Below are 27,889 nucleotides of genomic sequence, written 5' to 3' on the forward strand. Positions count from 1 at the left end.
GCACAGAGCTTTGAAATGTATTCTCTGTTCAATGGGTAACCAGTGTAACCAGCAGAGGAGATTAGAACCATTACAATGTTTAGGAAGAGCAAACAAGGCACAGGCTGCAGCGTTCTGGACACGTTGGAGCCTTTTGAACACAGATTTTTTGGATTCCAAAAGTAGCATATTACAATAGTCCAATCTGGCCATGATGGTAGACTGGATGATCAACTGCCAAGTATGAGAATCGAAAAGACCTAGAATCGGCTTTAGGCCACGTAGCAGTCCGAAATATGTGCCTGCCACTAATTTGGCATGGACCGCAAAGGAAAGATCGTTGTCCACTCATACTCCCAGGTTCTTAAACACAGGTTTGGGCAGGGAGGGTACACCAAGAGCAGGAGGCCACCACTGGTTACCCCAGAGATGAAAGTCCCTGCCCACCAGGAGGATTTCAGATTTGGTAGAGTTCAGCTGCAGATAGTTGTTAGCCATCCAGTCAGAGATGGCAGTTAGATCTTCCTTCAATTTAGCTGAATCCTGGCTGGGGTTATTAGAAAAGGTGATCAGCAGCTGAGTGTCATCTGCATATGACACAAGAGAAATACCTCGGGATTTAGCCATCAAATCCAATGGTCTGATGAAGACATTAAATGCTGACCCCTGGGGGGCACCGCAATATAACGAGTGGGTGCGGGAGGAAAAAGAAGGGGCGATAACTTGAAAGGTCCAGTTGGCCAAAAAGCACGAGAACCATGGGAGGGCCTTGTCATCGACACCGATCTCCAGAAAACCGGTGGGGCAGGATTTTATGGGAGACCGTGTTGAAGGCCGCACTCAGGTCAAGCAAAATCAGTGCTGTGGTTCTGCCCTCTTCCAAAGTGGTCTGTAGCTGTTCTATAACTGCCAGCGGAGTGGACTCGGTACTGTGTCGTGGCCGAACACCATTTTTAGATGTATCCAGTATCAATTTGACTTCCAAATATTGAGTTAAAATATTGTTAACATATGATTCCATGATTTTGCATAGTAACGGTAGCAGAGAAATTGGTTGAACGTTTTCAGGCTTGGACACGTCTAGCGTTGGCTTTTTCAACAGAGAAACAACTTTGGCGTGTTTCCATGGTTTAGGGATCGACGCTGAGTATAGGGACAGATAAATCAACTCCAAGCACTCAGGTAGGAGACACTGTTGGAATTTTATCAAGATGTCAGGTTTTAGGGGGCCATCTGGAAACCCTGATTTTACCTTAACAAACAGAGCTTCCAGAGCTATAGGGTAAATGGGAGGGAACGAGGAAAGGGAGTAGGTCTCAGAGCCCAAGGGCACATTCCTCCCCATGCAGCGAGAGGTATCCCCCAGGCAGAAAGTGATGTTAATACACTCAACCTCAATAATGAAAAATTTAGCCAGTACTTCGCATTGCAGACTGGAGGATATGGTGCTGTCAGAGGCAGAAGGGGATTTTACCATATACTTCAGAAGTGTAAATATAGTTTTGGTAGGTTTGCTAATAGTAGTGATCATGTTGGCATAGTGTCTGGCCCTAGCCCTGCGGACTAGTTTATGGTGTGCTTTGATTGTACTTCTATACCGTACTTTAGCCAGAAGGTCGTAGGACCATCTCGATGCTCCTTCTAGGACCTTACAGTTCTTCCTAGCTAGAGTTAAAGACTCATCGAACCAGACATTAGCCCGTGCACTTTTGGGGTGGGTTAATTTGAACGGGATAAAGGCAGGCTCAAAAATCTCCCTACGCACATGCATGTAGTAGTGAATGCATGGCATGCTGCCACCAAGAACCTGGGCTGGGGGGGGAGCTAACAAGAATGGCACCGCTGTGGTTAAGTAAACAATTGCAAAGGGTGAGCTCGCTACACAGCCTAAACAAGTGGGAGTTGCTGGGGATAAAGAAACTGGGGGATATATGCCAAGGCCAGGCCTAAATTACGTTTGTACCCCTGCAGCAGGAGTACGAACTGGGACCAGGAGAATGGCTCATATGCCTCCAACTAGACCACACCCTCAAAGGCTACATTCAGGAGGGGACCTCCCTTCCAGATGCGTCTCCCCTGGAGGACAGGTTATTGACAGAACCATTACACTCCAAAGCCAACTTAATGGGATACAAAAAGATCATTAACAATTTGCCAGATCCTTTAAAGGGCCTGAGAGCTCAATGGGCACAAGACCTGGGCTCACCAGAGGAAAATGAATGGATGGAAGCAATGCAAGGTCCGAGGGAGGTAGCAATCCATGCTAGATTTCGTTTGTTTCAGTTAAAGATCCTGCACAGGGTTTATTAACCCAGAACCACAATGCTCAGAATGGGGCACAGTTAAACAGGGCAGTGCCACAGACAATACAGAAGGTAGGGTACTGGTTTGGGAATGCCCAAAGATACAGGCCTATTGGAAGGACATTGGGAAAAGAATGGCAGAGGTGGTGGGGATGGAAGTTTCAATAAATCCAAAGTGGCTTCTCTTGCAATCCCGAATGAGCAGTCCTGGCCCAAATACGTGACACAATGGCTCAAAGTATGAGTTGTGGTGTCCAAACGCAAAATCGCCATACACTGGGGATCGGTGGCCCCTTCGGGTGAAGCAGACTGGGCCTCTGACCTGGACTGGTGCCAACAGGCGGAACACACAATTTACTGGAGTAGAGGATGCCCAAAGAAATGGGAGAAAAATTGAATGAACTGGAGAGCTTATAGAGGCATGTAGGGGGTAGGCAAACTGAAGTGGGGAGGGTCACTAGATGACAATGACTGTAGAATGCCGAACTAAATGGTGTATGCTGGAACATGTAGCCTGTAACTTTGACTAAATAATACGTGATTGAAATGTTGATTACTGAATATGTTTAATAAAAAGAGTTTAAAAAAAAAACACTTCTCTCTATCATATGTTGTGTATTTTAGGCTGTAACATTTATTTTTCATTTGTGTTGCTTTAGCTGGAGTTGGACAAGAAATATGCCAATCAGACCTGTGGCCTTTGTGGAGATTTTAATGGCATTTCTACCTACAATGAATTTGTTTCCAATGGTAAGACTTTTAATAATTGATTATCACTAGTAGACCTAATTCTGGGTGGCAGTTTCTAAATGCTTTAATGACGGAGCTTAAGTCAGCTAAATTCATAAGACGTTCTAGCCTGGAACTAGCATAGGAACACATTTTAAGGAAGTAGCAACACACAAATATTGGGCTGTGGCATGCAATTTTTTAAACCGTTTTACAGTTTGATGCAAACAACATCCACATTTAGATAGCACACGACCCATCAAATGTAACATAATACACATCCTCTGTGTGATGCATTTTGACTGTTCCTCTCATCCGTGTCCACTTTCAGTAAGTCCCTACCTCTTGACTCCAGGCAGGTGTAGGAACCAAAACTCCCATGTGGATGTTGCTGAAGTAATCTTTAAGATGGTACTTCTCACCCCACCTACTCTATATCATAATGCTCCCTTCATCTGTCCCCTTAATCTGTCAAGCTTTTTGGGGTAGCCTCTGCTGGTGTAACCCACCCTCTCTGCCTTCATGCACATATCGATGCCGGTGAAGTATTGCCACTAAGTTGGCAACTGGGGCCTACACCACAGAATGGCAATGCCCCTCTTTGCTAGCATGAATTCTAACATATACAACAGGAGGTGAGAGCATGTAAGGTCAAAATCACGAGAGCTTGCGTAAGTATAACATTGCACGGACTCCCAACAGAATAAACTGCGTCGTTGTAGGGATAGCTAGCTTCTATTTCTTTGATAATGATGGCGCAGTATCCGGCGATAAGGGGGCAATTGCAGAGAGTGTGCATATTGGAGCCATACCTATTTGGCATAGTCAGCTTCTATTGTAGCAGGTCCTATGCAGGATTTTCATTGTATTAGTCTCAGTTTGGACTTAATGGCTACTTCTTTAGGATGCATTAGGGCCACCACCCAATCCACATTCTCAATGAGGCCTATGTCTCATTCCAAGGTTTTCCTGAGTTTTATCAATGTGCCAGACTTATTATTTATTATGGTACAATATGTTTGGGAGACCACTTCACTGGTCATCTCATCTACTAGTATCCTATTTTTCAAGGGGCTACTATCAGGAACCATCTTCAAATCTATATTTTTTGCTTGAAGAGCATGATGCAGTTTCAGGAACCTATATTTCTGCGCAGGGCTTGGGTCATATTCTTGCTGTAGGACGTTGAATGTTTCACCCCATTCACATCAATTATTCCTCCTATCATGGACATGCCTAAGGAGTTTAATTGACCAAATCCAGTCAACTTTCCGACCATTTTAACCTGTCCCTCTTCCACAGTGCTGTTTGCTTGGTCACCTTTCCCTGTCAATCCAAGTACCTAGTAGCCTAGTCCCAGATATTGAACGTTGCCCTGGGGCCGGAGGGGGTTGCAGCAAACACCACCTTCTCTTTTTACTATTTAAATATATATGTTTATGCTCTCTTCCAATCCCAACGACTCCAGTCTTGTGGTCGGGTCAAGTCTCGGAGTCAACCCTTATTCATTATTATTGTGTAGCTGTGTTGCCCACCAATGCACCCCAATATCCCCAGAATTCTGAGCTTTCAGGGCTCCCTGGGCAGTCACTCTTCCCAGCTCTCCTGACAACGGTGGCAATGAATTCCCCAGAATGCAGTCTATGGACATCTGGGAACTAACTGTGCCCCTTCTCTGGGACCACTACCCACCCCACTCCAGGGACACCAGGGTCATGGGGAGGAAAAAATCCTGCCCCTGTGCCTGAGTTATCTGAGCTGCCTGAGTTACCCTACACACCTGGCCGGTATACTGATCTGGGGAAACCAACCTTTCCACTACAATGGTCTGATTGGCCCCGGTGTCCCTCAGAGCAGTAACTGGGACCCCATCCACCTTGATTTGATGAAAGTGACGACTTCCACCCTCAGGGATCACAAGTGTACTCTCTGAGTCTATCTCCTAACTAAGGGAGACTAGGTATGTTCTACCACCTGCCCCTGGAGACTACCTCTGCCGAAGACCACATGGGCCACTCCTTTAGAGATGTCGTCAGTGGGTGGGAGCTTGGTACGGAGCAGGCTCCCTTGCTTATTCCCCAACTTGAGGCCATCAAAGCACCCGGTTGGAAATGGAGCACCTTGTTCCACCAACCGCCAGAACCTTTACTCCTATCATTGGAAGGAATATGGGAACCTTTTCCTCCCTCCCTTTTCTGCGACCTGTCTGGGTCACTGTGGACCTCACCCTGACTCTTCAGAGGTAATCTGAACCACCCTCCTCAGGAACACTCCTATGTACCTTTGTGTGGACCCTGGTGCTGATCCAGTTGTCTACCTCATTAGCAAGCTCCCTGGGGGTCAGAGAGGTTATTATCCACAAAGTGTTGGCACAGCTCTGCAAAAAAACATGTGCTCTCTGGCAATCAAATTGTATGCCTCTTGTAATCACTCACTTCACTGCCTTTCCCCCACTCAGATCAGTTACTGACTGTCCCTAAACGTTTGCATATCCCTCTCAAGGGTGAACTCAAATGTCCAGGCCAGGGCCTCCTTCATGACCTTCATTTACCTAGGGCCAGCAAGGCACCCCTCCCTTCATTAGGACAATGCCTCCAGAAACTGACCCCCCAATCTTCTTCAGGGACCCTATTTATTTCCAGAACAACCTAATAGACTTCAAACCAGTTCTCTATGTCATCCCTAACAACAAAGTTAGGTAGCCTTGGGATGGGGACTCTCCTTTCTGCAGAAGGCAATGTGGGTATGCTACCACCATTTCTGCTGGACTCTGAGGATTGTTTTAGCTTTAGGTCCAACTCCTTGTGACTCAGTGTATGAGCCCACAACCATCAATTCTCCTCCAGAGAAAGCTGTTTCTCCTGCAGGGCTAGGGCTCGCTCTGCACCCACCATCGCTGCTTTAGCAGCCTGTTCCAGCTGGGCCATCTGCAGCTGGCGCTCCCCTTCAGCTTTCCTGTCCCACAGGTCCTTACTAGGATGCAGGGGGGGGGGGGCACACACTGCTTCCTGTGCTGTGATGGACAGTAGAACACCTCGCTCCTGTGGGTCGGGGGCCAAGAGAAACAGAAGCTCTTCTCTCTCCAGCTCTGGAGCTGTTGCAGAGTAGTCTTCCTCAGCCTCTATTTCCTCCTCATCATCATCCACTCCATCATCCTCATCAGCATCCTCCTGTGTAGCAGCTTGCATTTTGCAGACCTCCTCCCAGGCACCAAGTCCTGATCCACACATTTGAATACCAATGTGAGAAATTGGGTCGTTGGTTGAATGGGGTTGATGACCCCTGTCCAAGCAATAGCCACAATACCAGTCAGGGTGAACCAAAATAGCCTCTATTCAGCTGTACATATCCCTCTGGTAGCTTGGCACAAAAGCAGTCAGGCTTAACTTAGAGGCAACGTGTAAGTATTTATGCAGCACAAAACAGTAATAAAGCAAAAACACAACACAAGAAAATTTCCACACTAATTTAGAAAAAAAAAGTAAAATGTAATACATTATTTGACATTAAATGACAATAATCCAATTAGTACCAGTTTAGCCCTCTCATTCCTCAAGTTCAGATGAGGAGTGGAGGGGGGCAAGGAACTCAAAGGGAAATATATTGACATTTTGCCAGAGTTACTGAGGCATGTTAAATCCAATATGGACTTTCCTGAGGAGGAGGCTCAGAGCACCTCTGGGGTTCTTTGCTTTGTCAGTTTCAGAATGCTGTCATGGTAGATGTAACTTTCCATACTTACATCAATGAGGTGTTGAAGAGGGAGTGGAAGGACCCAAATCGGATAATGCTTCCCCACTTCAAGGCCAAACTGTACCCTCTGCAGGACATGTGCAAGGAAATCCCAGACCCGATTCCCATCAATTAATTTGTTGGTAGTCTGGTGGGGAGGATCTCATTGGCCGAGGATGCTGGTATTAAGGGTCCTCTTGATAAGAAGGTTGATGCATCACTCAGGAACATTTACTCAGGTTCTCATATGGCCCTGCGTGCTGGTATTAATGGGACTTATGTTGCTCAATCCCTCATTTCTGATGTCAAGGCTCTGAATCAGTCTCAGGATGATACATCGGTCTGTTCCGGGATTTTGGATAATATTGAGTGCAGGTGGAGTTTCTTTTGTATGTGGTGTGGGCCTCTGCTCTTTCGGGTGGGGCTTGTGTGGCAGCACGCCGCAATCTGGTTTTGAAGGATTGGAAAATGGATTCTGCTCAGAAGGCCTCTGCCCTGCGTTTGTCTTTCCAAGGGACTATGACGTTTGGAGAAGAGTAGGAGTGCAAGTTGCGCAAACATTTTAAGAAAAAGAAACATTCCTCTTCCTTGAAGCAGTCCTCAACTGATAAAGGGGTTTCGAAAACTAAATCCCCGTTTCGTCAGCCTTCTAGAAGGCAGTTTTCCAGGAGTCAAGGTAGGTTTTCTTTTTGGCTGGGGTCGGGACTGGAAGGCAAAGTCTCCACAGCCTAAACCTCTCTCCTGACTGTATGATGGATGAACCGGAAATGTTGGTAGGAAGGCGGTTTCAACGCTTTCTTTCCACCTAGGTGCAGTCTTATTCAGATATGCGGGTGCTGGACATTGTGCACCAGTGGTACCGCATCGAATGCACGGTGCCTCCTCCGGAATCAGGGGTTCGTCCCACTCCATGGTCTTCCAGTCAGATGATGCGGACCGAGTTGTCCCTAGCCATTGGGTCACTTTGACAGGGGTATTCCGTCTGGTGCTGGAATTGAAGGATTTGTTGTCCACCTGTCCTTCAAGATGCACCTTGTTCCACCAACCGCCAGAATCTTTACTCCTATCATTGGAAGGAATATGGGAACCTTTTCCTCCCTCCCTTTTCTGCGACCTGTCTGGGTCACTGTGGACCTCACCCTGACTCTTCAGAGGTAATCTGAACCATCCTCCTCAGGAACACTCCTATGTACCTTTGTGTGGACCCTGGTGCTGATCCAGTTGTCTACCTCATTAGCAAGCTCCCTGGGGGTCAGAGAGGTTATTATCCACAAAGTGTTGGCACAGCTCTGCAAAAAAACATGTGCTCTCTGGCAATCAAATTGTATGCCTCTTTTAATCACTCACTTCACTGCCTTTCCCCCACTCAGATCAGTTACTGACTGTCCCTAAACGTTTGCATATCCCTCTCAAGGGTGAACTCAAATGTCCAGGCCAGGGCCTCCTTCATGACCTTCATTTACCTAGGGCCAGCAAGGCACCCCTCCCTTCATTAGGACAATGCCTCCAGAAACTGACCCCCCCAATCTTCTTCAGGGACCCTATTTATTATTTCCAGTACAACCTAATAGACTTCAAACCAGTTCTCTATGTCATCCCTAACAACAAAGTTAGGTAGCCTTGGGATGGGGACTCTCCTTTCTGCAGAAGGCAATGTGGGTATGCTACCACCATTTCTGCTGGACTCTGAGGATTGTTTTAGCTTTAGGTCCAACTCCTTGTGACTCAGTGTATGAGCCCACAACCATCAATTCTCCTCCAGAGCAAGCTGTTTCTCCTGCAGGGCTAGGGCTCGCTCTGCACCCACCATCGCTGCTTTAGCAGCCTGTTCCAGCTGGGCCATCTGCAGCTGGCGCTCCCCTTCAGCTTTCCTGTCCCACAGGTCCTTACTAGGATGCAGGGGGGGGGGCACACACTGCTTCCTATACTGTGATGGACAGTAGAACACCTCGCTCCTGTGGGTCGGGGGCCAAGAGAAACAGAAGCTCTTCTCTCTCCAGCTCTGGAGCTGTTGCAGAGTAGTCTTCCTCAGCCTCTATTTCCTCCTCCTCATCATCCACTCCATCATCCTCATCAGCATCCTCCTGTGTAGCAGCTTGCATTTTGCAGACCTCCTCCCAGGCACCAAGTCCTGATCCACACATTTGAATACCAATGTGAGAAATTGGGTCGTTGGTTGAATGGGGTTGATGACCCCTGTCCAAGCAATAGCCACAATACCAGTCAGGGTGAACCAAAAAAGCCTCTATTCAGCTGTACATATCCCTCTGGTAGCTTGGCACAAAAGCAGTCAGGCTTAACTTAGAGGCAACGTGTAAGTATTTATTCAGCACAAAACAGTAATAAAGCAAAAACACAACACAAGAAAATTTCCACACTAATTTAGAAAAAAAAAGTAAATGTAATACATTATTTGACATTAAATGACAATAATCCAATTAGTACCAGTTTAGCCCTCTCATTCCTCAAGTTCAGATGAGGAGTGGAGGGGGGGCAAGGAACTCAAAGGGAAATATATTGACATTTTGCCAGAGTTACTGAGGCATGTTAAATCCAATATGGACTTTCCTGAGGAGGAGGCTCAGAGCACCTCTGGGGTTCTTTGCTTTGTCAGTTTCAGAATGCTGTCATGGTAGATGTAACTGTCCATACTTACATCAATGAGGTGTTGAAGAGGGAGTGGAAGGACCCAAATCGGATAATGCTTCCCCACTTCAAGGCCAAACTGTACCCTCTGCAGGACATGTGCAAGGAAATCCCAGACCCGATTCCCATCAATTAATTTGTTGGTAGTCTGGTGGGGAGGACCTCATTGGCCGAGGATGCTGGTATTAAGGGTCCTCTTGATAAGAAGGTTGATGCATCACTCAGGAACATTTACTCAGGTTCTCATATGGCCCTGCGTGCTGGTATTAATGGGACTTATGTTGCTCAATCCCTCATTTCTGATGTCAAGGCTCTGAATCAGTCTCAGGATGATACATCGGTCTGTTCCGGGATTTTGGATAATATTGAGTGCAGGTGGAGTTTCTTTTGGATGTGGTGTGGGCCTCTGCTCTTTCGGGTGGGGCTTGTGTGGCAGCATGCCGCAATCTGGTTTTGAAGGATTGGAAAATGGATTCTGCTCAGAAGGCCTCTGCCCTGCGTTTGTCTTTCCAAGGGACTATGACGTTTGGAGAAGAGTAGGAGTGCAAGTTGCGCAAACATTTTAAGAAAAAGAAACATTCCTCTTCCTTGAAGCAGTCCTCAACTGATAAAGGGGTTTCGAAAACTAAATCCCCGTTTCGTCAGCCTTCTAGAAGGCAGTTTTCCAGGAGTCAAGGTAGGTTTTCTTTTTGGCTGGGGTCGGGACTGGAAGGCAAAGTCTCCACAGCCTAAACCTCTCTCCTGACTGTATGATGGATGAACCGGAAATGTTGGTAGGAAGGCGGTTTCAACGATTTCTTTCCACCTAGGTGCAGTCTTATTCAGATATGCGGGTGCTGGATATTGTGCACCAGTGGTACCGCATCGAATGCACGGTGCCTCCTCCGGAATCAGGGGTTCGTCCCACTCCATGGTCTTCCAGTCAGATGATGCGGACCGAGTTGTCCCTAGCCATTGGGTCACTTTGACAGGGGTATTCCGTCTGGTGCTGGAATTGAAGGATTTGTTGTCCACCTGTCCTTCAAGATGGAGACTCTGCAATGGGAGATCCAGTTGGTTCTCCCGGGTCATTTAATGTGCGCCCTGGATCTGCAAGACGCTTACTATCACATCCCAGCTGTCGCAGTTTCCTGAGGTTTTGCATTCACGGAACTCGTTTTCAGTTTCATGTCCTTCCCTTTGGCCTTTGATCTGCCCCAAGGGTGTTCACCAAAGTCGTGGCACCGTTGCTAGTTTCCTTGCATCTCCGGGGTATCCTCTTCTACCCTTACCTCGATGATTGGCTGATCCATGCTCCATCTCGGGATCAACTGCTGATCGATCGGTGTGTTTAGCTTTGCGAGATCATGGGTTTTTCCTGAACCTTCCAAAGTGTCAACTGGTACCCTCACAGGACTTGACGTTTATAGGAGCCAGATTTTGCACAGATCTGGAAAGAGTGTTCTTGCCGGAACCCCGGGCTGTGACCTTGAGTTCCCTTGCTTGGAGGCGGATCTCATGTGCAGTTTGGCTCTGGTTGCAGCTTCTGGGGCTCATGGCTGCAGCAGTGTTCATGGTGCCTTTGGCACGTTTTCATCTCTGGCCTCTGTAGGTCCATCTGTTGGCCTGTTGGGATCCTTTGTCCCTGGACCTCAACTTTCTGGTTCCTGTATCTCCATCCTTCCTCTCTGCACTGTGCTGATGGACAGTGTCAGACAATCTTTGCCGGGGGATGCCGTTGCGGCCCTCTCCTCCTGTGTCCTGACTATGGATGCCAGTACTTTAGGGTGGGGGGGGGCAACATGGGGGGTCTGGCTTTCTGCAGGGTCATTGGTCTCCCAGGAGGTGAGGCATTCATCCAATTGGAGGGCGTTGACAGCTGTCTCCAGGGTGGTCATGGGTTTCTGTCGGCTGTTATTGGGGAGGAATCTGATCATCAGATCCGACAACATGCTGACAATGGCCTACCTGAATCATCAGGGGAGGATCCGGTCCCGGTCTCTGAATGCAGTGGTTGTTTCCTTGTTTTGCTTGGTTGAGGGGCATCTCTGTGGCTGTTCAAATCCGGGGAGTGGACAGTGGGTTGGCCGATACCCTCAGTCATCCCCCTGCCTCCCAGGAATTGTCTCTGACCTGGTAGATCTTATGACAGGTGTGCAGAAGGTTTGGTCTTCCCTTCCTCTACATGTTTGCTTTCCGGCACAATGCTCAGCTTCCTCGGTTTTTTCCCCTGGGTTCATCAGGTGGGGGATTGAGGGGTGGATGCTCTGACCATTCTTTTGCCATCCCACCTGTTGTATACCTTCCTGCCCATTGCTCTGATCCCACAGTTTCTTGCTCACCTTGTGCAGGAGTCTTGGGAGGTGGTGGTTGTGGTGCACTTTTGACCTCGGTCTTGGTTCCCCACTCAGTGGCTCATGGCAGTTCAGGGGTCATGGTTGATCCCCTGCTTTCCTTGTCCCCTGCAACAGCTCCAATGTTGCCCTGTCTGCGGCTGTCGGTGTGGTGGTTTAGAGTTGGGGAAGGCGGCATAAGGGACTCCTCGAGCATTTAGCTTTGGCCACTCAGCAATCTCTGAGGCCTTCGACCCTCAAGTCCTATGGGAGACATTGGGGGAATTCTCAGCTCTGATGTCGTGCTCTTGAGTTGCCCACCTGGAGTGTTCTCAGGTGGAGGTGCTGCAGTTTCTCTGTGAAGCTCTGGGAACTCTCCAGGTTGCAGAGGGGTTTTTCTTTGTCCCATCATTTGGTACGGCCCCTGTTCCCCTTGTGGGACCTCCCTCCTGTGGTGTGTGCTTTGTTTGCAGCTCCTTTTGAGCCATTGGATGCAGGGGACATCAAGTTTGTCACGTTGAATTTGTTTTATTTTGGTTGCCATCACTTCTGCCGGGTGCCTTGGTGAGTTGGGGGCTCTGATGGCGCTGGAATCCTTCCTCCCTTTTTCTGTGGATGGGCTGGTCTTGCCTTTGGGTTCCTCTTTTGTCCCGAAGGTGCCTTCGCAGTTTCATTGTTCAGAGGTAGTGGATTTGTCTGCTTTGAGGATGGGTCAGGTGTCTGGGGATGATTTTCCTTGGTTGTTGCTGGATGGTTTTTGGGTTTAGCGTGTCTATCTGGATCGGACTCATCCTTTCCGGAAGTCGGACTCACTGTTTGTGTCCTTTGGGATCTCCTCTCGTGGGGGAAAGGCCTCTTCTTAGTCCATTGGCGGTTGGTTGAAGCAGGCCATTGAGTTGGCTTACTCCCTTTCGGGTTCCCCTCGTCCGGGTGGGGTGCAAGGGTGTTCTGCTTGTGGGATGTAAGCCTCCTCAGCTGAGGTGCAAGGGTTTCCCTGTTTGAAATTTGTAGGGCTGCTACTTGGGCATCCTCTAACACGTTTGTGAGGCATTATCGGGTCCAGAATTTGCTGGATCATGATGCTAATTTTGGGTTAGGGGTGCTGCAGGCTGTGGGCTCCTGACTTATTACTTCTGAGTTCCAATAAATCACTGGGTGATGCTTTCTTCCTTGTGTCCTGGTGGTTTGTTGTTGGTGAATGCCAGTGTGTTGCTTGGGTATTCTCACTTGTAATGAATGGGACGAGGACGGGAGGGCCCTGGGGGTAATGCCCTATTACTTACCAGTAATCTTCATTACTCCTGGTCTCATTGTCTTCGTTCCATTCATTACTTTCGTCTCTCCCTCCCGGATGGCCGGCCTTCATTTGGGGCTTCAGAGGGGAGGCTGGGTAAGAACATTTATGTGCTCCCGGTGGGAGGGGGTGGGGTAAGGGTCCAGCATCCCTTCATTCTTTTTTCTGTCTGTGAGACAGGGTTATCTCACTCATAATGAATGGGACGTGGACAATGGGACCAGGAGAAATGAAATTTACCAGTTAGTAATAGGGCATTATGTAATTCTTCGTTGGAGCACTGCACCAACGGTAAAAATATTTGGTAACCCACTTACCACACAATTTACAGTAGCACGCAATTTAAATATAGGGCTGAAACCTTGATGTGCCTTGTGATTTTCCTGCATCACTGATTGAGGGAAACCACATTGCAGAATTTTCATTTCATGCCCCAATACCACCATCAAAATGATGGCATCCAAGACCTTGGATTGAGGCCCTTAAGGGACTCGTGATTATTACAGAGGAGCCCAGAAGTCTGCAATTAGCTTATCGGATCACGGGTTAGTATCCAACAATTTTTAAAGAGGACTTTGTTGTTTCATTTTCTGTGGTCATGAGATGGTCAGAAGTAAAACAGAAGGATTGCTGCATTTTACATGCAGCGTTGGACATACTATAAATAACAATTGAATTTGAGAAATAACTTGAAGGTCAAAAAATTAATGCAAAAAGGCTTCTTTGCAATCTTACAGATATCCATCTAACTCCCATACAGTTTGGGAATTTACAGAAGCTCGATGGACCCACAGAACAGTGTGAAGATGCAAGTGAAGAAACACGGAAAAATTGCTCAAATTTAGTGAGTATGAGTGTTTCTCATTCATTTGTTTACAGACTGTGCCTAACCTTCTCCTGCAAATGTTTGCATTGGCTACTTGCAAAGATAGGCATGTGGTGGGATATTTTAGTCATTATTTTGATCCCTAAAACCAAGTCACAATGGAAATATTAACAGACAATGACAAAATGATGCTTGCCCACTGAGTTTTTTAATGGGGAGGAAATAAAGCATAATACTGAAAACATTTGGTTGATAGTTATCGATGGGGGAGACCATATCAAATGGGTATGTTGGGCTGTGCCTCACAAGAGGCTTAAGGGAAGAGCTACAACTCAGAAAAGTGGTCTGCTACCCTCACATTGCTAAGTCTGGAAGTGGGAATGCAGCACAGCAATTGGCATGAAAGAAAGTCATCCACACGTAGCTGCAAATCCGCACCCACCCTTCCTACCCCACCTCACCCACACACACTGCGCATATGAAAGTGTCAGAACTTCTATATCAAACCAATCTTTAACGTGCATTGTATGTGTGTGGGGGGTGTGGGGAATGGAAGATGCTACTGAATCGAGAAGAGTGACAGGCTGCCACTTGTCTCTGATCTTGCTGCTTCCTCATGCTCAAGGGCGGAGTATCATGAACACTAGAGGGGTTTGTCACATTCTGGGTGGTTTGGCACCATTGGCTCTACCAGGCTCTCTGCCAGGCAGGAACCGATGACATGCAGCTATGGATTCAGAACTGGGGATAGCAGCATAAACTAGCAGTAACAGATGTGTGAAGGTGGTTGGGGGGCAGGGTGCTGAGCTATAGTTTGTGACGTAACGTATGTGTGCTCAATGAGTCAGATCTCTTTGCCGACGGCTGTTTTTCAGTGATTCACTGAGTTGTCCACACCTGAAGCTGAAGCACTTGTTTGATAAAGCAGAGGCTCTCCTCTTGATATCTGCAAAAACAACAATTGATGGACAGAATGCAGAACAATGTCATACATTCACCCCAGTACAGTGATCTGGGCCTAAATCCATCGTTTTTTTGGCCACCATGCCGTTCCAGTTTGAACCCAGCCATATGCAAATCAGTCTTGACCCTGTGCCTCATGGGAACAGTCCAGCCCGAACTGCCAAGCCAGGTCCTCCCTGGACTGGAACCAAGCATCCTAGGACCGGTTTCGGGGTTTCACCCCTCTTCAGCCAGGATAGCTTGATTCCAGTGGCATGGAGAGCACGGGACTCACGTCTGAGCACACCCGTCCTACTCGGGGTGACAAATGCAAAAACAACAATTGATGGACAGAATGCAGAACAATGTCATACATTCACCCCAGTACAGAGATCTGGGCCTAAATCCATCGTTTTTTTGCTCACCATGCCATTCCAGTTTGAACCCAGCTATATGCAAATCAGTCTTGACCCTGTGCCTCATGGGAACAGTCCAGCCCGAACTGCCAAGCCAGGTCCTCCCTGGACTGGAACCAAGCATCCTAGGACCGGTTTTGGGGTTTCACCCCTCTTCAGCCAGGATAGCTTGATTCCAGTGGCATGGAGAACACGGGACTCATGTCTGAGCATACCCGTCCCACTCGGGGTGACAAATGCAAAAACAACAATTGATGGACAGAATGCAGAACAATGTTATACATTCACCCCAGTACAGAGATCTGGGCCTAAATCCATCGTTTTTTTGCCCACCATGCCATTCCAGTTTGAACCCAGCCATATGCAAATCAGTCTTGACCCTGTGCCTCATGGGAACAGTCCAGCCCGAACTGCCAAGCCAGGTGCTCCCTGGACTGGAACCAAGCATCCTAGGACCGGTTTCGGGGTTTCACCCCTCTTCAGCCAGGTTAGCTTGATTCCAGTGGCATGGAGAGCACGGGACTCACGTCTGAGCATACCCGTCCCACTCTGGGTGACAAATGCAAAAACAACAATTGATGGACAGAATTCAGAACAATGTCATACATTCACCCCAGTACAGAGATCTGGGCCTAAATCCATCGTTTTTTTGCTCACCATGCCATTCCAGTTTGAACCCAGCCATATGCAAATCAGTCTTGACCCTGTGCCTCATGGGAACAGTCCAGCCCGAACTGCCAAGCCAGGTCCTCCCTGGACTGGAACCAAGCATCCTAGGACCGGTTTCGGGGTTTCACCCCTCTTCAGCCAGGATAGCTTGATTCCAGTGGCATGGAGAGCACGGGACTCACGTCTGAGCATACCCGTCCCACTCGGGGTGACAAATGCAAAAACAACAATTGATGGACAGAATGCAGAACAATGTCATACATTCACCACAGTACAGAGATCTGGGCCTAAATCCATCGTTTTTTTCCTCTCCATTTCATTCCAGTTTGAACCCAGCCATATGCAAATCAGTCTTGACCCTGTGCCTCATGGGAACAGTCCAGCCCGAACTGCCAAGCCAGGTCCTCCCTGGACTGGAACCAAGCATCCTAGGACCGGTTTCGGGGTTTCACCCCTCTTCAGCCAGGATAGCTTGATTCCAGTGGCATGGAGAGCACGGGACTCACGTCTGAGCATACCCGTCCCACTCGGGGTGACAAATGCAAAAACAACAATTGATGGACAGAATGCAGAACAATGTCATACATTCACCCCAGTACATTTGCCTATGGCCATGTCTGAACTGGGGTGGCGGAGTGGGCTAAAGAACGGTGATGGATCAAACCCAGATCTGTTGACTGGGTGTGAGTGTTTGATTGGTTCTGATGCTCCGTCCATCACCACCCCCTTTTGTACCGCTTTGTTCGCCAATAGTTGGCGGGGTATGCTCAGACGTGAGTCCCTTGCTCATTTTGCCACTGGATTCAAGCAAGCCTGGCTGAAGACAGCTGAAATGCCAGAAACCGGTCCTAGGAAGCTTGTTTCCAGTCCAGGGAAGGCATGGCTTGGCAGTTCGGGCTGGACTGTTCCCATGAGGCACAGGGTCAGACTGATTTGCATATGGCCATGTCTGAACTGGGGTGGCGGAGTGGGCTAAAGAACGGTGATGGATCAAACCCAGATATTTTGACTGGATGTGAGTGTTTGATTGGTTCTGATGCTCCGTTCATCACCACCCCCTTTTGTACCGCTTTATTGCCATAAGTTGGCAGGGTATGCTCAGACGTGAGTCCCTTGCTCACTTTGCCACTGGATTCAAGCAAGCCTGGCTGAAGACGGCTGAAATGCTAGAAACCGGTCCTAGGAAGCTTGTTTCTGGTCCAGGGAAGGCATGGCTTGGCAGTTTGGGCTGGTCTGTTCCCATGAGGCACAGGGTCAGACTGCATATGGCCATGTCTGAACTGGGGTGGCGGAGTGGGCTAAAGAACGGTGATGGATCAAACCCAGATCTGTTGACTGGGTGTGAGTTTTGATTGGTTCTGATGCTCCGTCCATCACCACCCCCTTTTGTATCTCCTCTTGATATCTGCAACTGGCAGGTTTTTACAGATCAATGCATTTTAGCTGCTCAGCCTAGTTGCGATTTTATTAACTTTTCTTTACAACAACATGGCTTTTTTTCCCTTCTTTGCTAGCTAGTGATGTAGAAACCTTGGTCTATCTTTCTCCTCAGGGATGTAAGCAAACTTCAGGAAATTGTTTTTGCCTCTGAAATGCGAAGTTTTGTCACTAGTAACTCATTGTTGAACCCTAGACAGATGGGGTTTACACTGTGTCGTAGACCTGAGACAGCTATGGGCCCTGTCATTTTTTAACAGGAGCTTGATTCTGTATGGCAGAGGTGTTGGTGTACTGATCTTATTAGACCTGTTATCTTTCTTCAACATCATCTATCCAAAGATCCTTTTCTACTGCACTAGAGATGTCTATTAGAGGCTTTGTGCTAGGATGGACGTAGTCCTTCCTATCCAATAAAACCGAGAAAGGTTCAGCTGGTATCATTTACCTCCCTACATCCATGTACTCCCAGTCTATAGTTCTATTTCTTCTGCACAATGGCTTTGCCTTTGTGATGTATTCTGACCATACCTGGATGCTGCCAGAATCCACTCTTTGACCTTCATCACCTGGGCTGATGCTGAAGCTCCTATTTATAGTCTGCAATCAGGCATTTTCTTGGGGTCTAATGTTTCCATGGCCCAAGATGGGTACCACATGTCTAAAAGCCGTTTTTTCATCTACGCAAATTGTGAAGTATCTGCCCTTCATGGTCTTTTTCTCACAGCCTTACTAAATGCCCTTATACAAGCCAGGATCGATTTGCCCAGTTCCATCTTTCTTGGCTGCCATTCGCTGGATCTTAACAAACAGTGCTCATACCCTAAGTGGTACTGTGGCAAATGTCTTTATGTGAGTCATCGTAGATTACTGCAGATTCATCTTTCTTGGCTGCTCCTGAGTGGATGTTAGCAGATTAGGCACATTCGGAACGCTGCAGGTAGAGATACCTTTGGGCTCGAAATGTCGGGCCTGTTGCCACAGTAACTGTGTAGCCTGCAGTAGCTCCCAATCCAAAAAGTAATAGATTTCACAATTCTTTTTAGTACGCTAGCGAGTAGAGAGAGCATATTTTTATTCTATTTGCGTTTGACTGAATCACCCTTTTTAGGTCGAGGACTACCGGTCTGCCGAAGGCAGAACCGGAAGTCGAAGATTTAATGTTTCCTAGAGTGGCTCCTTAGCCCGCCTCTCTTTTTGCCTCTCCTCCATTGGCTGGCTTCCTAAATGGAGGCCAGCCATTGGAGGAGAGAGCCGTCCCTCCAAATAGGCTCCGTCTTTTCCAGATTTGGGGGCGTGTTCCTTGCTGTTCTTTCCACTTTTTAGCCACGCCCTTTTAGAACAGCAGGAACACGCCCTCGAAGCCGAAAAAGTTTTGGAGCTTCCATCCGTCCTTTTGGGATTCGGGGGCGTGTTTTTGTTTTTCTCTCCTCCAGCCAATGGCAAGAGGAGAGAAAAGAAAACACGCCCCCGAAACCGAAACCGCCGCTGCGTTTCTCCGAGGCATTTCTGGTTCGCCTCGGAGAAAGGCAGTGGGGTGCTTGTTCCGGCCTGTGCCCTCTGCACGTGTGTCCTGTCTTCCGCAGCGCGCTTATGCCTTCCTACCACCAGTCATGTTGAGCTCCATGTCCCGGGTTCTACGGCCTGCTCTTGGCCTGGCTATGCGACCGCTGGAGCCTCTTCTGCCTCGCATGGGTTTGGGAGCCGCCGCCCCTACGCGTCCCTTCACTCGTAGCCTTTGGCTACTGGGCTCTGCCTCCACCCCTTAGAGACCCGGTCTGCTGCATTCCCAGCGAGGCCTGCCATCCGTGTCCTGCGGCTGCGGAGGACTGCACACAGAAGGTGAGAGCTGAATATAGGGAGGAACGCCAGGGCTGGGGAGAGGGATATCATTGCCAAGAAGCAGGGGGCGGTAACTGAATGAGCTTGTGCAGAGGCTAGTTATCAAGAGAGTTCGCCGGCGGCATGGCGTGGAGGAATACCGATACCGACGCGCGATGAACAGCTCTTAGAATGTGCTCTGGGTAGTAGCCTTTACTGTAAGGATTTACGGAGACCGGTGTTGCAGATTTCTACTAGTGTGTCTAAGTCCGATGTCCTTGGAGTTAGGGTACTCGGAGAGTCCTGTGTATGTCCTCGAACTGATTAATGTTACCGGATCTTTCTTTTGTTAACGGTTCGTAGTGAAGCGTCCAGAGCTGGTCAGGTCTCTGCCCACTGTGCATTGACTGCTAGGGATTGTACGGGATTTGTGTCCCATGTCTGTTTTTAGTCTCCCTGGAAACGGCCCTCCCTGGACTCCCTCCTTCGGGAGAGGAAGGCCAGGCTGCTCGAAGCTCGCCACTAATTATACCATTGGTCTGAGCCTGCCTGCACACATACACGTCTAGCCTCCCATTTCTTTACCTGTCATACTTCCTGTCTGCCTGCTCACTCCTCTATCAATTGCGCTATCTGTTTTGCTTGTCTCTACATCGTAGCTACTCTTTCTCGATCTCTAATCCCCACCCCACCCTCTCGTTTGGTTTAGCGCTGATTCTGAAGCCTCAGGGCGCTGCATTGGATTTGCCCAGGGCAGTAGCGGAAGCAGCGGCACTGTTACGAGGCAGCTTTAAACACGGAACCCCCAAAACATGGAGCAGAGATCACAAAGAAACGCACTGATACCCCCTACCCAGCACTTTTCCACTTTGACCACATCTGTTCCCATCTGCCCCAGCTTATTCACCTATCCAGTCTTTCCACTGTAACCCTCCTCCCCCTTCTCCATCCTCCTCGCTTTCTGTCCCCTCCCCCCTTCCTCAAGAGCCCCCCTGCAGAAGGGGGAGGAACCAGGAAGCGAAGAGCAGATGTAAAGTGCTTCCCTGCCCCCTTTTTTTCCAACCACGCCCCCGGCCTGCCACAGCTGCTTATTTTGAGGTCACTGACGAAGTGTGAGGTGGGGGGGGGGGTTCTCCCGCCCCCGCTAGTCTGCATTCAAACCTGTGACCTGCAGGTTACCCAAACAAATCTTAGCAGCCGCCGCATCGATTCATTGAGCAAAAACGTAAGCATTGAAACCTGCAGGCCGTGCTGATCTGGCCTGCAGGTGAATTAGCCATCCGAGCAGGCTCAAAGCATGTGATTTACAGGTTAAAAATGGACATGTCCAGTTGACGTTCAGCCCAATCCGCGGTCTATGGCCTTGAAAGCCTATCTTACCCGGCTGAAAATTTATTTATTTAGAAAACTGTATATGCCGCCAAGGCGGCCTCCGAGGGGGCAGAGCGCCTCACATTTATGCATGTTAAAGTACAGTATATACAGCAGTCCAGTCGTGTAAGAAAGTATGGGGACTTTGAACCTGAGCACAGTGGGTACAGCGTCGGGGAGAGGTCAGTTTAATAAAAAAAAAAAAAAAGCTTTATTTTTGGGCTTCCACTTCATATACAATATAATGCACAGACCATATATGGATATAGTTAAACTGATGTTTAAAGTGCAGGAGACCTACTTCTTTCCTTTCAACCTGAGGACAATGCCGAGACCATTGCATTGAGAGAGAGAAGTTGTCTGCAGGGAAAAGTGGATATCTAAAGACAAGATGAGATATAGTAATATTCCATCAGTAATGTTTCTCAAAGGTTCCTTGCAACCAGTTGACACCTCAGTTTCCTTTGTAGGATCCGTATCTGCCTGAGCCATGACTTTATGACCTCCTCCAGGGACCTTTCCAGTGGACCCAACCACATCTCTCTCTCTATCTCACTACCTCACTCTCTCTCTGCTAATGCAATAGGTATCACATATGCAAAAAAAAAAGCTAATGCCAATAGAAATGACAATGCCATTTATTTAGGGGTACAAAAATGATAAAAAAAATAATGAGCAATACCAATAGCTCTACCTATAATATTGCCGAGACCATTGCATTGTAAATGCTTGTTAAACATTTTAACTGAGCAGGCAGTTTTACATATTTTTTTATTTAGTTCCTCCATCCCATTTTTACCCGGCCCGATTGTACTGTATATTTCTGTTTGCTCCTTGTACCTGTTCTGATTACACTTTTATGTGTAATGTGTTATTGAAGGGAAATAAACTTTCAGTGCCCCTTTGCCTATTTTGACTACTCGACCCTGTTTGGAGCCGGTAGTCTTTCTTTGGTTGCTATTAGACACCTGGAAGTGGCATTCTTTTTGGGGGCCATACCATCTAATGGCCACCAGTGTGTGGACACGCCGATGGTACGGCCAAGGTAAGACTAAGGCAAGCCCGTCCATGCCAATCCACGTCTGGCCGGGACTAGAGGCCAGTCCCCTTGCTGGTTCCAAGACAAAAAGGGTTAAATATTCATCGGCAGAATTGAAAAGCCTTAACAGGTTACCTGCGGTAGTGTGCCGTGACTCTGTGGCCCCAGCTAATCTACTAAATTATTGTCCTTCCTGCAAACGTACATTCTTATGTTATATTATTTAGGCTTTTAAAGCTTGCTTTTACATAAGGGTGTCCTGGCGCTGAGCACAGTCTAACTGGTATCCCTCTACACCAGATCCATGGAGTTCCTTAGATGCATTGGAAGCTTGTTCCAGGCATTAGTGGCACCTAGGATAAAACTTGTGCCACTCCAATTGGCCTTCTTTGCTCTTGGAACAATCACTCGCTTTGCTTCTATAGAGCGCAGCATTCTCCCAGGGACATACCATTGAAGGCGCTTTCTTAGGTATTCCGGGCCAGTGCCCATCAGGGACTTAAAAACCGTACATACTACTTTAAATTGAGCCCGTTGTTTTATAGGGAGCCAATGAAGGTGTTGCAGGCAATTTCTAACCGATACGAACCTTGGTGTGCCCGTGAGCAGCCTTGCTGCCGCATTTTGCACCATCTGGAGTCTGTTGAGATCTTTTGAATATTCAGGTACAGGGTGTTGCAATAGTCCCGACGGGACAGAATGAGGGCTGAGACAGCTGACCTGAAACTTTCCTCTGATAGGAAGAATTTTATTTTCCTCAGAATTCTAAGGAGGAAAAAACTAGTCGAAACTACCCCGCTGACCTGGTCCGCAAACGTCAGTGTATTGTTCATAATCACCCCCAAGTTCTTGGCTTTCCGCGTAGGGGATGCGGGGATGCCCATTTCATTGGGCCACCAGTCCAGAGACCAGAGGTTGGGGTTATTCCCCAAAATAATCGCCTCTGTTTTGCCTGCATGAAGCTACAGGCAATTCGCAGACATCCAGCCAGTTACTGCTTTCATACAGTCGTAAAAAGAACTATTGATGGACAGAATGCAGAACAATGTCATACATTCACCCCAGTACAGAGATCTGGGCCTAAATTCATAATTTTTTCCCTCACCATGCCATTCCACTTTGGACCCAGCCATATGCAAATCAGTCTTGACCCTGTGCCCAATGGGAACAGTCCAGCCCGAACTGCCAGGCCAAGTCCTGCCTGGACTGGAAACAAGCATCCTAGGACCGGTTTCGGGGTTTCACCCCTCTTCCGCCAGGATAGCTTGATTCCAGTGGCATGGAAAGCACGGGACTCACGTCTGAGCATACCCGTACCACTCGGGGTGACAAATGCAAAAAGAACTTTTGATGGACAGAATGCAGAACAATGTCATACATTCACCCCAGTACAGAGATCTGGGCCTAAATCCATTGTTTTTTTGCTCACCATGCCATTCCACTTTGGACCCAGCCATATGCAAATCAGTCTTGACCCTGTGCCCAATTGGAACAGTCCAGCCCGAACTGCCAGGCCAGGTCCTGCCTGGACTGGAAACAAGCATCCCAGGACCGGTTTCGGGGTTTCACCCCTTTTCAGCCAGGATAGCTTGATTCCAGTGGCATGGAGAGCACAGGACTCACGTCTGAGCATACCCGTCCCACTCGGGGTGACAAATGCAAAAAGAACTATTGATGGACAGAATGCAGAACAATGTCATACATTCACTCCAGTACAGAGATCTGGGCCTAAATCCATTGTTTTTTTGCTCACCATGCCATTCCACTTTGGACCCAGCCATATGCAAATATGTCTTGACCCTGTGCCCAATGGGAACAGTCTAGCCCGAACTGCCAGGCCAGGTCCTGCCTGGACTGGAAACAAGCATCCTAGGACTGGTTTCAGGGTTTCACCCCTCTTCAGCCAGGATAGTTTGATTCCAACAGCTTGGAGAGCACGGGACTCACGTCTGAGCATACCCTTCCCACTCGGGGTGACAAATGCAAAAAGAACTATTGATGGGCAGAATGCAGAACCATGTCATACATTCACCCCAGTACAGCGATCTGGGCCTAAATCCATCATTTTTTCCCTCACCATGCCATTCCACTTTGGACCCAGCCATATGCAAATCAGTCTTGACCCTGTGCCCAATGGGAACAGTCCAGTCCGAACTGCCAGGCCAGGTCCTGCCTGGACTGGAAACAAGCATCCTAAGACCGGTTTCTGGGTTTCACCCCTCTTCAGCTAGGATAGCATGATTCCAGTGGCATGGAGAGCACGGGACTCACGTCTGAGCATACCCTTCCCACTCGGGGTGACAAATGCAAAAAGAATTATTGATGGACAGAATGCAGAACAATGTCATACATTCACCCCAGTACAAAGATCTGGGCCTAAATCCATCGTTTTTTTGCTCACCATGCCATTCCACTTTGGACCCAGCCATACGCAAATCAGTCTTGACCCTGTGCCCAATTGGAACAGTCCAGCCCGAACTGCCAAGCCAGGTCCTGCCTGGACTGGAAACAAGCATCCTAGGACCGGTTTCGGGGTTTCACCCCTTTTCAGCCAGGATAGCTTGATTCCAGTGGCATGGAGAGCACAGGACTCACGTCTGAGCATACCCGTCCCACTCGGGGTGATAAATGCACAAAGAACTATTGATGGACAGAATGCAGAACAATGTCATACATTCACTCCAGTACAGAGATGTGGGCCTAAATCCATTGTTTTTTTGCTCACCATGCCATTCCACTTTGGACCCAGCCATATGCAAATCAGTCTTGACCATGTGCCCAATGGGAACAGTCTAGCCCGAACTGTCAGGCCAGGTCCTGTCTGGACTGGAAACAAGCATCCTAGGACTGGTTTCAGGGTTTCACCCCTCTTCAGCCAGGATAGTTTGATTCCAGCAGCTTGGAGAGCACGGGACTCACGTCTGAGCATACCCTTCCCACTCGGGGTGACAAATGCAAAAAGAACTATTGATGGGCAGAATGCAGAACCATGTCATACATTCACCCCAGTACAGCGATCTGGGCCTAAATCCATAGTTTTTTCCCTCACCATGCCATTCCACTTTGGACCCAGCCATATGCAAATCAGTCTTGACCCTGTGCCCAATGGTAACAGTCCAGTCCAAACTGCCAGGCCAGGTCCTGCCTGGACTGGAAACAAGCATCCTAAGACCGGTTTCGGGGTTTCACCCCTCTTCAGCCAGGATAGCATGATTCCAGTGGCATGGAGAGCACGGGACTCACGTCTGAGCATACCCTTCCCACTCGGGGTGACAAATGCAAAAAGAATTATTGATGGACAGAATGCAGAACAATGTCATACATTCACCTCAGTACAAAGATCTGGGCCTAAATCCATCGTTTTTTTTGCTCACCATGCCATTCCACTTTGGACCCAGCCACACGCAAATCAGTCTTGACCCTGTGCCCAATTGGAACAGTCCAGCCCGAACTGCCAAGCCAGGTCCTGCCTGGACTGGAAACAAGCATCCTAGGACCGGTTTCGGGGTTTCACCCCTTTTCAGCCAGGATAGCTTGATTCCAGTGGCATGGAGAGCACAGGACTCACGTCTGAGCATACCCGTCCCACTCGGGGTGACAAATGCAAAAAGAACTATTGATGGACAGAATGCAGAACAATGTCATACATTCACTCCAGTACAGAGATGTGGGCCTAAATCCATTGTTTTTTTGCTCACCATGCCATTCCACTTTGGACCCAGCCATATGCAAATCAGTCTTGACCCTGTGCCCAATGGGAACAGTCTAGCCCGAACTGTCAGGCCAGGTCCTGCCTGGACTGGAAACAAGCATCCTAGGACTGGTTTCAGGGTTTCACCCCTCTTCAGCCAGGATAGTTTGATTCCAGCAGCTTGGAGAGCACGGGACTCACGTCTGAGCATACCCTTCCCACTCGGGGTGACAAATGCAAAAAGAACTATTGATGGGCAGAATGCAGAACCATGTCATACATTCACCCCAGTACAGCGATCTGGGCCTAAATCCATCGTTTTTTCCCTCACCATGCCATTCCACTTTGGACCCAGCCATATGCAAATCAGTCTTGACCCTGTGCCCAATGGTAACAGTCCAGTCCGAACTGCCAGGCCAGGTCCTGCCTGGACTGGAAACAAGCATCCTAAGACCGGTTTCAGGGTTTCACCCCTCTTCAGCCAGGATAGCATGATTCCAGTGGCATGGAGAGCACGGGACTCACGTCTGAGCATACCCGTCCCACTCGGGGTGACAAATGCAAAAAGAACTATTGATGGACAGAATGCAGAACAATGTCATACATTCACCCCAGTACAGAGATATGGGCCTAAATCCATCGTTTTTTTGCTCGCCATTCCACTTTGGACCCAGCCATATGCAAATCAGTCTTGACCCTGTGCCCAATGGGAACAGTCCAGCCCGAACTGCCAGGCCAGGCCAGGTCCTGCCTGGACCGTAAACAAACATCTTATGACTGGTTTCGGGGTTTCACCCCTCTTCAGCCAGGATAGCTTGATTCCAGTGGCATGGAGAGCATGGGACTCACGTCTGAGCATACCCGTCCCACTCGGGGTGACAAATGCAACTATTGATGGACAGAATGCAGAACAATGTCATACATTCACCCCAGTACAGAGATCTGGGCCTAAATCCATAGTTTTTTTGCTCGCCATTCCACTTTGGACCCAGCCATATGCAAATCAATCTTGACCCTGTGCCCAATGGGAACAGTCCAGCCCGAACTGCCAGGCCAGGCCAGGTCCTGCCTGGACCGTAAACAAACATCTTATGACCGGTTTCGGGGTTTCACCCCTCTTCAGCCAGGATAGCTTGATTCCAGTGGCATGGAGAGCATGGGACTCACGTCTGAGCATACCCGTCCCACTCGGGGTGACAAATGCAAAAAGAACTATTGATGGACAGAATGCAGAACAATGTCATACATTCACCCCAGTACAGAGATCTGGGCCTAAATCCATCGTTTTTTTGCTCACCATGCCATTCCACTTTGGACCCAGCTATATGCAAATCAGTCTTGACCCTGTGTCCAATGGGAACAGTCCAGCCCGGCCTGTCAGGCCAGCTCCTGCCTGGACTGGAAACAAGCAGGGAAGGGAAGACATGGCTTGGCAGTTCAGGCTGGACTGTTCCCATGAGGCACAGGGTCAAGACTGATTTGCATATGGCCATGTCTGAACTGGGGTGGCGTGGTGAGCAAAATAATGATGGATCAAACCCAGATCTGTGACTGGGGGTGAATGTTTTGCCAATGTGCAACATTCCGTCCATCATCTTGTGTGTTTTTCATACAGTCGTGACATCTTGAGGCCGTTTTGGCTTCTTTACCCCTCTGAAGGGACAGCACGATTTGTGTATCATCCGCATAAGATGTTAATTGCAGCCCAAAAGATCTTATGAGAGCAGCCAGAGAGCTCACATAAATGTTAAAAAGTGTTGGACTGAGGTAAGACCCCTGTGGCACCCCACAGGGAAGGGAGAAAGGCTCTGACCTGTCCCTCCCCAGGTCCACCGTTTGTAATCTGTCAGCCAAAAAGGATTTCAATAGGTTCCAGGCCTTGTCCTGAATCCCCGCCTTTGATAATCGGTCCATCAACACATTGTGCTGTACCGTATCGAAGGCTGCTGACAGATCCAGCATGATCAAGATCGCTGAGCCTCCCTTGTCCACCGCTTCTCGAACCTCCTCCATGGCTTTAATCAGTGCTAGCTCTGTGCTATGTCCCGCGCGGATCCCATACTGAGAGGGATCCAGCGCATTGTTGTTCTTAAAAAATGAACTAAGTTGCACATTAATAGCCTTCTCCATTATTTTCGCTGGTAATGGAAGTCGGGAGATAGGTCTGTAGCTATTCGGATAGCTAGGATCCAGATTTGTTTTTTTAATCAATGGCACAATTGACTCTATTTTCCATGCTGTTGGATACTGACCTGACTCCAATATGAGATTCAACAAAGGCGTCAGGGTGGCAGCAATGACCTCAGGGGAGTTTTTAATTACCGCTGCCGGACAAGGGTCCAGGGGGGATCCAGAACAACACCCCATCAGCAGGTTAGTAACCTCCTTGATCTCCAATGGTGTAAAACTCTCTAAAATTGGTGCATTGTTGACTGCTTCAGGCTTTAACCCGACTGCCAGTTCCCTGACCTCACCCTGCTGATTGCTAAAAGAAGAAAAGATGACTTCCACCTTATTCAGAAAATAGAGGCTAGTGCATCACAGAGTGCTGGGCTACTGTGAATAATAGGTTTGGGGGTCACACTGTTCTGAAGAGATCCCCAGAGGAGGATTTGGCTTCAGTGATCTGTTCAGCAAAATATACTTTTCCTGGAGTAATTTTTATAGATTGTGAGGCTTGCT

At 48.4% G+C, this 27,889-nt stretch overlaps 1 protein-coding gene across 1 annotated transcript in view; it reads left to right on the plus strand.

The window, feature by feature from the left end:
- Window positions 1–27,889, plus strand: part of LOC146860908 (uncharacterized) — an 850,962-nt gene that overhangs the window by 125,084 nt on the left and 697,989 nt on the right. The window contains exons 5-6 of the mRNA XM_085644903.1: window positions 2,942–3,032; window positions 13,733–13,839. Of these exons, the coding sequence (XP_085501029.1) occupies window positions 2,942–3,032; window positions 13,733–13,839 (198 nt within the window). The remainder of the gene's footprint in view (window positions 1–2,941; window positions 3,033–13,732; window positions 13,840–27,889) is intronic.

The sequence above is a fragment of the Triturus cristatus genome, chromosome 3_1, assembly GCF_964204655.1.
Source record: "Triturus cristatus chromosome 3_1, aTriCri1.1, whole genome shotgun sequence".
Lineage (NCBI taxonomy): Eukaryota > Metazoa > Chordata > Amphibia > Caudata > Salamandridae > Triturus > Triturus cristatus.